Here is an 11458-nt window from a genome sequence, read left to right on the forward strand (position 1 = left end):
ATGTTGCAGTTGCTTCATGTTGTGCCCAACTTCTTTGAATAAAACAGCATCTTAAAGACATTGGTATAGAAACAAGTTGTATTCCTATTCTATGTGATAACACAAGTGCTATAAACATGACCAAAAACCCAGTTCAACACAAGCGCACAAAATACGTAGATGTTAGACATCACTTTCTTCGTGATAATGTTGAAAAGGGAAACATAATAATGGAGTTCTGCAAAATTGAGAATCAAGTTGCTGATATCTTCACCAAGGCACTAGGAAGAGAGTCATTTCAGAAAAATAGACTTGAGTTAGGGCTCATCTTCTTAGAATGAACTATGCCCAACCAAGTTCTAATAAGGTATAAACCAGGTTCAGTCAAGATGGTTCTACATAATCATTGCACAAAAAAAAAATTTATTTTTAAAAAAAAAAAATTTTTTTTTAAAAAATTATATTTTAAAAAAATAAATAAAAAAATTGGGGGAAATCAATCTCATCTTCTCTCTCCCATGCCCCCTCTCTGACAAGAAGGTGCAACCGTCACGGCGCACGTCTCCTCGATGTCAATCCCCCATAATTACTCCAACCCCTTGATTACAACACCAAAACCGTTCCCAATAAAGCACTCTCTAAACTAGCAACCAACTTGCTCTCATATTTATTCTTTCGAAAACCAAGAAACCAAAATCCCTTCCATAACCATGACTAATCCACTTGTTGCTTACTCCGATGACGAAAGCTCGTCTGATAGTGCATATTCTCAGGGGGAAGAAAACCAAGTTGTTGATGGTGTGCCCAATCTTGGGGAGGAAAGCCAAATCCCAACCACACCTCCATCACCACCACCAAAAGCTCCATCACCACCACCAAAAGCTCCACCACCACCACAAAAAACTCCATCTCCACCACCAAAAGCTCCATCTCCACCACCACAAGTAACCCCTTCACCATCACAAGTCCAAGAAGCATCTTCACCTGTCGTTACAGACTCCCCACCACCACCCATCATCGAATCTCCCCCATCACCAGTCCAAGAAACTCTAACATCACCGGTCCACGAAACCCCACTTTCACCGAACCCAACATCTCCCACAACCACTGTCCCAACCATCCCCCTTTCTTCACCATCTCACCATACCACTTCTCAAAATCCACCACTCTCTCCAATCCATGATGATATTCTTTTGAGTTCCCCTCACCCTACAAAACCAAGGCGGCCAAGAAAGCACATTGCACTCAAACAGGTTCGTCCACACAGGCCAGTCACAAGGAGTGCGCATGTGGTCAAACCAGCTGATGATGCACCATATGGAGTGAAGCGTCGCTGATTGGGTAAGTCTCCTGTTCCTTCATCAGTCTCCCCAATGGATCTTGCTTCTGATAATGATGCTATGTCTGAGGGTAAACAATCTGCTACTCCTCCATCCAAATCAAAATCTGCGAAAAGAAATGCAGATAAATTTCTAAAAGTGGGAAGGAAAAAGTACTTCCAAACCAAATCAGTGCTTAGGGGTAGAACCTTTCACCCTGATATACTTTCAATGGATTTAGTGAAGCAGGTTTGCGAACTCCTAAGGTTTCAAGGGTGGGAGGAGTTATTTCTAGAACCCAGTTTGATTTATGAAAAGGAAGTGGTCGAATTCTATACGAACTTGGTCATCCTAGAAGGAAATGTGGCGTCGTCTAGTGTAAAGGGAGTTGACATTGTGTTTGATGCAACCAAGCTTGGGGAAATCTTGCATATACCATCTGTGGGCATAGCTGAGTACAATTGGGGTTTTGATGAGTATTTTAGTCTGCCAGCTCGATTCTCTCAAGGTAGAGTCAATTCTAGGGCTCAAACGGTTTTAAAGGGGATAATGCGATCGTTGCATAAGCTTCTTTTTGAGATAGTTTATAAGGTGATACTGCCTAGAGGTCACCAACGTCACATTGCCTCCATAAGAGACATGGGACTTATGAACGCACTTGAGTGCAAAGAGCGCATTGATTGGTCTACACTGATTATCAAACATCTTGCTAGAATTGTGGATCCTAAGTTAGGCTCTCATCAGTTAGCTTTTGGAAATCTATTGACTAGAGTGTTTGATGCTTTTGAAGTACCATTGGGAGAAGGCAGGATTTTAACTCGTGCAGATATGTTCACTCAAACTATCCTTGTTGATTGTGGCATTTCTATGGAGTTGGAGCAGGTTGCAACTGCGTCCCCACGTACATCTGGTCCTGTTGCTCAGTTACTTAGGGAACTTAAAGTAGCTGAAGAAAAGAACGCTTCTCTTGAATCAGATAACCAGAAGTTGCGTGCTGAGCTCGATTCCTCAAATGCTGAAATGCACAAGTTGAAGGATCAGTTGGTGCAGCAGCAACTTGCTAACAATGCAAGAGTTGACAGAGTTTTGGATATGCTGGCTTCTGCTTCAACTAAGCCTGATCAACCTCCACAGTGATAAAGCATGTTGTCTGAACCTGGTTCTCTTAGTTGGTTTCACTCTGTATTGTTGCTCCTTGTTTCACTCTGTTTTGTTGCCAGAACAATTTACATTGCTCAACTGGCTGGGCGTATTTTGTTTCTATGGATATTGATTAGTGTTGATTAGCCGCTGTTGATGTCTTTTTGATTCGTCAAAAGGGGGAAGAGTTATTTGCGCATACATCACACGTTACATGTTTGTCTTCATAAAAAAGGGGGAATATGATAGAATGTGATAGAATTGTTAATTTGTTTTGATGATAGACAAAAAGTGCAAAGAACAGTAGCAAATGTACGCAGCAAAGAAGTCAAGCTAGAGTCCAAGATCAAGTACAATAGAGTTATTTGTCAAAGCCAAAATAATATATTAAAGGTACAAATTAATACAAATAAGGAAAACCTTAAATATATTATTAAGGAAGGAAGTTGTGTATAATAAGGATTCTAAATTAAAAAAGAATCCTTGTTTAAATATAACTTTCTTACCTTATTAGTGAGGATTGTACAAGGCAAAAACTCTATAAGAAGGATACGAGGCAGAGGGAGAAACTCACGATTTCACGCAGAGAACAAGAGAGAATTATTCATCAAATTAAGGTCTTCAAGATTGATAGGATTGCCACGGACAAAACATTCTTGAGTGAGAAGGTTTTTATCGTGTAGAACTATTTGTCTTGTTTTTGTTCTTAATTATAGTTTACAGTTTATAGTTTACAGTTTATTGTACAAAGGGTGGGTTTGGCTCTTTGTAGGGTTGGTTGTTAGCAAGAGTTGTAACAAAAGGTGGGTTTGGCCTTTTGGAGAGATCGATTGGAGTTAATCGAGGGAGTAGTAGAGATAAGACTTTTGATTATTGAGTTGTAATCACAAAATCTTGTAGTTGAATTAATAAAACGAGGTTTTTCCTTCCTTGACTGAGGAAGGTTTTAATTCAATAAGTGTTTGTGTCTTTACTCTGTCTTTACTTAAAAGCAACTTACACGAACCTGGTTTGTGTTCTGGGGTAAGGTTTTTTTCATCTCTAACTTTAAACTCATTGATAATTAGAACCTACATTAGTAGTTAAGCAATAGAAAAACAAAGAGAAGCACATTAGCACTCATGAGATAATTCAAAAAGGGAAAATAAAGTTAAACGAATGCTAAGTTAAGTTTGGAGAGTGCAGTGTGGAAAAATTAATATGAAAGTACAATGCACAAATAGAGCAGACCTTGCAAGTTTTGACAAAAACCATAACCCATCAACAAGCACATAAAATAAAGGAAAACTTAGCCAAATTCAAAGTGGCATAGTTTAGAGTATTGGAAGATGTGTCGGAAAATAATTCCGGAGATAAAATGAGAAGAAACTACAGGTTAAAGAAGGCGAAGGGCAAGTTGACACAATAGTAATGTTTTTAACATAAACAATAAAAATAAACTAGCTTGGCTCTAATCTGTTGTTCAATCACTAAAGTTGAAGGCATTGTAAAGATCGCATAATTTCAGATTTGGTCACATTTTTCCTCTCAATTTTGCTTTGGGGCAGATATGTAGGTGCGAGATAATATTCTCTAATCTCCATGATGACTTGTCTCTACCATCATCGACCTTGTAGTAGTACCACCCAATTTTGATGTTTCCAATGTGTCTCTTGTTGGCATAAAAAATTCCCTTCATTTCAAAAACCCCTTTTGAGTGTGAGGACGTAGCCAAGGGTAGGCAAGACAACCAAAGGGACGAAGGTGAGTGTAATCCGTACGGTGTTTATAGAGACATTCATAAGGAGATGTGTTAGAGAGGGAGGGTGTGGGCATGCGGTTGATGAGATAGTTGGCAGTGGCCAACGCCTCGACCCAGAAGGATGCAGGGAGATGAGACTCATGAAGGAGAGTGACGTCAGTTTCAATGACGTGACGGTGTTTGCATTTGGAAACACCATTTTGTTTAGGAGTATAAGGGTAAGATGTGTGATGAATCATACCAAGAGATTGGATAAAAAAGCCAAAGGCATTGTTTAAAAATTCTTTGCCGTTGTCACTACGAAAGATTTTGATGTTGGAATTGAATTGTGTTTTGACCATGCATTCAAAATTTACAAAAACCGAATATGCTTCAGATTTGCATTTTAAGGGATAAAGCCATGTAAATTTACTGTAATCATCAACAAAATAGACATAGTAACGAAAACCATTAAAGAAGGAGATGGAGGTTGGACCCCAAACATCAGAATGTATTAATTCAAATGGCGATGTGGCCTTAGTATTAGATAAGATAAACGGTAAACAACTCGGTTTGGCTACATAGCATGACTCACAATGATCCTAAGTGGGAAACGAAAAACCTAAGACAGACATAATGGACTTAGTAACTTCGGTACATGGATGACCAAGTCTGCGGTGCCAGGTAGAGGAACGAATGGCTTGATGAGCAACTGATGAAGATGAGATTGACGCAGATAGCTTGGAAGGAACAGTGTATAGACCTTGTTCACAACGGCCCTTGTACCGGATCTATTTGGTTAAATTGTCCACTATCTGAAAATTATGGGCATTGAAAAGAAGAGTGCAGTTATTTTCTTTGGTAAACAGATAGACAGACAGAAGATTGGATATTAGGGATGGGACGTGATGTAGCGTGGACAATGAGTGATTGATGCCGTCCTCTGCCTCTTCCGCGGTGTGCACCGCTTTTGCCTGGACGTCCGCCACCACGCTGTCCAGCCGCGTAAAGGGCAATGTGGGTTGGCTGAGCTGTCGAGTCAGCGAGGGCCAATTTGGATTCCATGTCAAGATTTAGTTCTTCTGCATCAACGAGCCCGATATTTGATTGAGTGTGAGTGGGACATCGTGATAACGTATGCTGTATTAGAGAAGAAAATTCAGCAGGCAGGCCCCGAACAACAGCGTTGATGACATCTCGTTCGGGAACAACTTCATTGAGGGCATTAAGATCAGAGATATTCGAGGCTGCTTCGTCCAGATATTGGACCATGGTGCGAGTGCCCTTGTGGAGGGTGTGAAGATGATCACGCAACTGAAAAACATGGGCTGTTGATAAGGAGTTAAAGCGGGTAGCAAGAGCATTCCAGAGAGCCCCAGAAGTAGTAAAATCACGAGCATACTTCTGAATTTGCGGGCTAATCACAGTGAGAAGGCAGTCATGAATTTGAGCATCGATAAGAGCCCACGACATATGGGCGGGATTTGGTTCCGCCGAGGTCGTACCATCTGTGTCCGTGACGGTGACATTGATTTGCGGAACTGTTTCGGTACCGTCGACCCAAATAAAAAGAAGATTTGCGGAAAGAGCCATTTTGACGCTATTCGACCAAACTGGATAATTTTGTTCGGTTAATTTTTCTGGGATGAGATTGTGAAGATTGCGAAGAAGCAATTTCATGCCGGAGGGAAGAGTGGCAAGGGGATCGACTGCCATTGTTGAAGAGGAGAAGCAGACGGAGTCAATTTTTTTTGATCGACAGGATGAAGAAGAAGAAGAAGGTTTAGGTTTTTTTTAGGTTTCGGAAGAGTTTAACCCTTGCTCTGATACCATGATATAATAATGAGTCTTATTGATAAAGAGGTGTACATCCAGTATATATAGAGAAAACATGAATAAGTAATTACACATGAGTCACATAATTATTATTAATTATAGTTAGTCCTATTAATGATAAATAGATGACAAATTTTTTTTGATAATAATCAATGCATAATTTACCAAGCTTTTGTCAACACAATCTTCCTAAATTTATCTAACATTCAAGAATATTCTTCATTGAATCAAATTATAACATGAAGATTATTTCCACTGATAATATAAGGATATTATTACTTCAAAAATGAAATGATAAAGATAAATTTCATAGGGGTCTAATAAAAATATATATATTAATTTGTATAAAAAAATACCATAATGTCTTGAACTTTTAATTTAAATATTTGAGAGTTACAAATATAAAAAAAAGTAGAGCTGAACTTAAACACCAAAAAATTACAATACCGAATTGAATTAAATTTTTTTGATATTTTGATTTTTGATTTTGTATTAGGTATACGTTTCTATATTTTTCAGTATTTTTGTTCAATTTTCAATGTGTAATTTTGTGTTATTCGATATTTCGGTTTACCAAAATATATTATATATATGTATATAATATTAATTATTATTATTTAACAACAATTATTATAATTTAAAATAAAAAATAAAAAGTCAAAGTAGGTCAAACTTTCAAACTTACTCTTTCTTTTTTCACTTTACAGAGTATACTGACTCATGCCTACCATCAAACTCCAAAGTACAAATCCATCCTCCTTACAACTTTCAACTTTCAAAGATGAAAGGCCAAAAACAAATCCTACTTTCTCACATCTATAGTGACGGGCGACCCATTTTTTCGGTGACCAGCGACCAACAACAAGAATTAGCAGCAACAACCGCTAGTCAACCAACAGGCAACGGTACTACGATCGACTTTTTCAATTTCCACACAGTCAAGCGCCAGCCGACTTCCGGCAACCATCATTAGGTTTGCATTTCTTCTTTCATTTTAAGTTAACAAATTTCAAAATGAATTTTTTCTTTCATTTATTTTTCTTTCTGATTTTTGCTTTTCTTACCAGTTAGTGTGCGAATTTATTATGAAATAATTTTTTAATATATAGATCTCTGAACAAAATCAACTAAATATGGGTGTGAATGATCAAAGTCAAATAAGTATGACCGATTCTAAGAATAATACACCTACTAGTAGCACTGGTGTTTCAATCGGCACAAAGAAAACAAAAACAGAAAAGAAATGTATCCTGGATCTCCTGTTTGACAACACTTTGAATTTTTTTGAAAATGGTGTATTAGTGAAAGCAAATTATTTACATTGTGAACAATACTATGCTGCTAATACAACTAAAAATTAAACAAGTGGTCTAAAACAACATTTGACTCATCGGTGTAAAGTGTATAAGCCCATGACTATAGCATTTGATATTTAAAAATTGTTAATATTCAAAGTAACAGTTTAGAGACTTGGAAATTTGAGCAAGGGTATGTAGGAGAGCTTTAATTTAGATGATAATTTTGAATGAACTACTTTTTACTTTTGTTGAAAAAGAAGGCTTTAAGAAGTTTATGAATAAAGTCCAGCCTTTGTTTCATATTCCTTCTCGTAGAACCATAACAAGGGATTGTTATGAAGTTTATAGTGAATTGAGAATAAATTTGAAACAGTCTTTAAGAGAAAAATTTGAAACAATCTTTTAAGAGAAATACAACCAAGAATTTATCTCACAACAGACACATGGACTTCGATGCAAAGAATAAATTATATGTGTTTGACTGCTCACTTTATTGATAGGGATTGGATGCTTCATAAGAACATTGGACTTTTGTCCTATCACTAGTCATAAAGGTGAACATTTGGCTAAGTCTATTATTAATTATTTACTTGATTGGAAATTGGACAATGTCTTTATTGTTATGGTTGATAATGTCTCTTCAAATGATGTGATAGTTTTAGAGTTGTCCAAAAAATAATATATATGGGGAACTAACATGATGGAAGGTAAGCATCTCCATGTGAGATGTATGACTCATATACTAAAGCTAATTGTGCAAGATGGTTTGAAAGAAATTGGTCCTTGTATCAAACGGATGAGACAAATGGTGAAATATGTTACATCATCTTCTTCAAGCATAAGAAACTTTTTGAAATGTGTTGAAATGCAAAAGATAGAATGTGATAAAATGTTGTCTTAGATGTGCCTACTAGGTGGAATTTCTCCAATTTGATGTTGGACACAACAAAAAAGTTTGAGAAGACTTTTGAGAGGTTTGATCTTTAGATGGTAATTTTAATTCTGTTATTGCTACTGATGTTTGTGAAGATGGAAGTATCGCAAGTTCAATTCATTATGAAGATTGGGCTAATGTGAGGAATGTCACAAAGTTACTTGAAAATTTTTAGGGAAAATACCCAAGTACCCCCTCAACCTATGCCCGAAATCCCAGAGACACACTTATACTATACTAAGGTCCTATTACCCCCATGAACTTATTTTATATGTAATTTTTAACCCTTTTTAGCTTACGTGGCACTAGTTCGAAAAAAAGTCAACCATCGTTGGGCCCACAAGATAGTGCCACGTAAGCTAAAAAGGGGTAAAAAATTATTAATAAAATAAGTTCAGGGGGGGTAATAGGACCTTAGTATAGTATAAGTGTGTCTCTGAGATTTCGGGCATAGGTTGAGGGGGTACTTGGGCATTATCCCAAAATTTTATGATCTCGCATTCAAAGTTTTAGGTTGTCACATCCGGAAATACTCCCTAGACATAACCGGCATTGTCGTCCTCTTTGAGGACTAAGACTAGCCTCTTAGCTTACATCATTACATTCATAAGTCCAAATTAGAGGAAATTTAAAACTTTTTACTACTTCTACATTGAGGTTTACATAGACCTCTACATACACATATTATATATATCGAGTATACGTTGACCCTTCGTATATGAAGATTACTTAGTCTTCTACTTTTATTGCACATAGATATATAGAATATAACATAATCTCAAAAGCATGTCTCATCTCATAACCATCTAACAGGAGTATATCAAATTTGTGCCTAGCCCATACATCAATGAAATAAGACCACATATAGGTCATACAGTGTTTAGTACTTCAATGAAAATAAAAGAACATAAGAGTCTTAAAATAAAACTAAATCAACATCATAGGCTTGATAGTGGCATTGCCCTCGGAAAGTGAGGACCTACCCAACTTGGATGATCAAGAATTCCAAGTCTTCTTCAAAGTCGTCTCCAAAAGTCCTTCAATAATCGAAACATAAAATATTGGGGAAAAGAAAGAAATAGGGTTAGTACACTACTTGTATTAAGTATGAGACCATATGCAAACATATCACGTAAACATGCTAAAAAGGGACATTTCATTAAATATGCAATTTACTTTGAAAACCTTTCTGCATATTCAACAAAACCATACCAAAGTAAGACAATTACCCATGAACCCCTATGAAGTCAACAAGTGCAATGACCAAGCAAATCCTCATAACCTTACTCAATCAAGTAACTCAACAAGAATCATGACCAACCTCCTACTTCACATAGCATAGCATTTAAGAGTACATATCATCATACTTCAATAATGTAGACCAACACATATCCATAAGTGAAACTAATCAACATATAGTATTGATATGCTCAAATTATACTTCCCGAAAGAAGTACAAGCGGTCGTATCAAGTAAACAACCCAAATGTTAGGCTGGGGTCGATCCCACGAGGAAAATGGTTTAGACTTAACTTTAATCGACAATTACTTCTATTTAGTCAAGTCTTTTCTGGAAACAAACAATTAAAGGGGGGATTTTGTGTAACAAAAGTAATTAATTAAGTCTAAGTAAACAATTAGATAGTTCAGATATTTGATGTTTATCAAATGATGAGAGAAACTAGGGTGTAAATGTTCCCATAGGTTCTTAACGCAGTAACCATAACTATAACAACTCTTTCCTAGTATCTTGCATGCAAAGTGGTAAGTTATGTATCCCTAATTCCTTGGTCCGGCAACTAGAGAATTTCATTCCACACCTTGGTCCGGCTACGTGTGTGTACTTATATAAAAACTTACCTTTTACCTCATATTAAGCATCATAATCGATGTATGTTTTAGTTATTACTTCACACCAATCTACACTAGCCTATTAGATAGTATATACTAAATCTACGTTGATATTCTTTTCTTATTATATACCTCCTTGGTCTGGCAGGTAGCAACAAGGCGAGTATTAATGCGTGCACTCGTTAAAAAGAATCCTAAACAAAAGAATTATCAATACATGTAAGAAAATATTCGAGAAGTGTTATTTTAGCTAGTTTTACTTTGTTGATTACCTATGGTTCCCACAACCCTAGTTGTGGATTTAGTTACCCATGTTCATAATTACACAATTCATATTAATTAGACAAGAATTCATGTACTTACTTTGATGAGATTGAAGAAAATCTAGAAAATCACTTGAATTCCAGAAAATAATGCAATAAACGATTCTGAAAAAATGAAGTATTTTCCAAAACCCAATATTCAACAACCAAGAGTTTAACCCCAAAAATGAGGTTTTTGGTCCTATTTATAATAAAATAATCCTAAGCATAAAGGGAAACCTAAATAAGGAAAATCTATCCAAAAATGCGTCTCGCGTCGACGACCTGACTGACGGACCATCGAGGCAACAACGATCGTCGACACCTCCTTTGGTCCATACTTCAACTCTATTTTAAACTGCTTTCTTCTTCAACTCTTTGTTACCATCATCGGACCAAGACGACGATCCGTTGATAGGACGACGGTCCGTCGATGGCCTTCGTTGCTCCACACTTAGAATCTTTTCAAATCGGGTACTGGGGCTACATTCTTTTAACATCAACAGATCACCAGGACGGTCCATCGATGAGACGACAGACCGTTATCCCTTCCGTAGACTCACACTTAGTCAGAATTCCCCGATCTTTCCTTGACAGCATAACATCTTCATGGCGACGGTTGCCACCTACGAACCTCGATGGATAGACAGATCGTCGATGGCTTCGTAGGTCATCTTTTCTGCAATTTTCAGAACATTTTTAGTGTCTTCATTCTGGACAGTTTTTCCTGCAAACATAAAGAAAAATACATTAAAACTACTTCAAAGAGGCCTTAGGCACACACTAAACTTAAGGAAAAAACATTGAAAGTACCGTCAAACCACGATACATTAACACCCTCAACTTAAATTCGTTGTTTGTCCTCAAGCAGCGCACGATGACTCACCACAAAAACTTGTGTACAAAAGTATCCTTATTTTAGCTTTCGCAATCATCTGGATATCAATCCCGATTATTTTCATTATGTTCATGCCTGATATTAGGCTCGTTCATGTGGATCATATCATGACACAGACGCATGCGCACCGACACCTCTCCTCTTTTACTTCTCACCATGGTGTCAACTTTCCAGTATTGTAA

General features: G+C 37.0%; 1 protein-coding gene across 1 annotated transcript; it reads left to right on the forward strand.

The window, feature by feature from the left end:
- The first annotated feature begins 689 nt into the window (after positions 1-689).
- LOC138338778 (extensin-like) lies at positions 690-1316 on the forward strand. The gene has a single exon (XM_069289865.1). It carries the CDS (start codon positions 690-692, stop codon positions 1314-1316), a length of 627 nt encoding a protein of 208 aa, XP_069145966.1.
- The last annotated feature ends 10142 nt before the right edge of the window (positions 1317-11458 follow it).

Source organism: Solanum lycopersicum, chromosome 10 (assembly GCF_036512215.1).
Source record: "Solanum lycopersicum chromosome 10, SLM_r2.1".
In the NCBI taxonomy this organism is placed as follows: Eukaryota; Viridiplantae; Streptophyta; class Magnoliopsida; order Solanales; family Solanaceae; genus Solanum; species Solanum lycopersicum.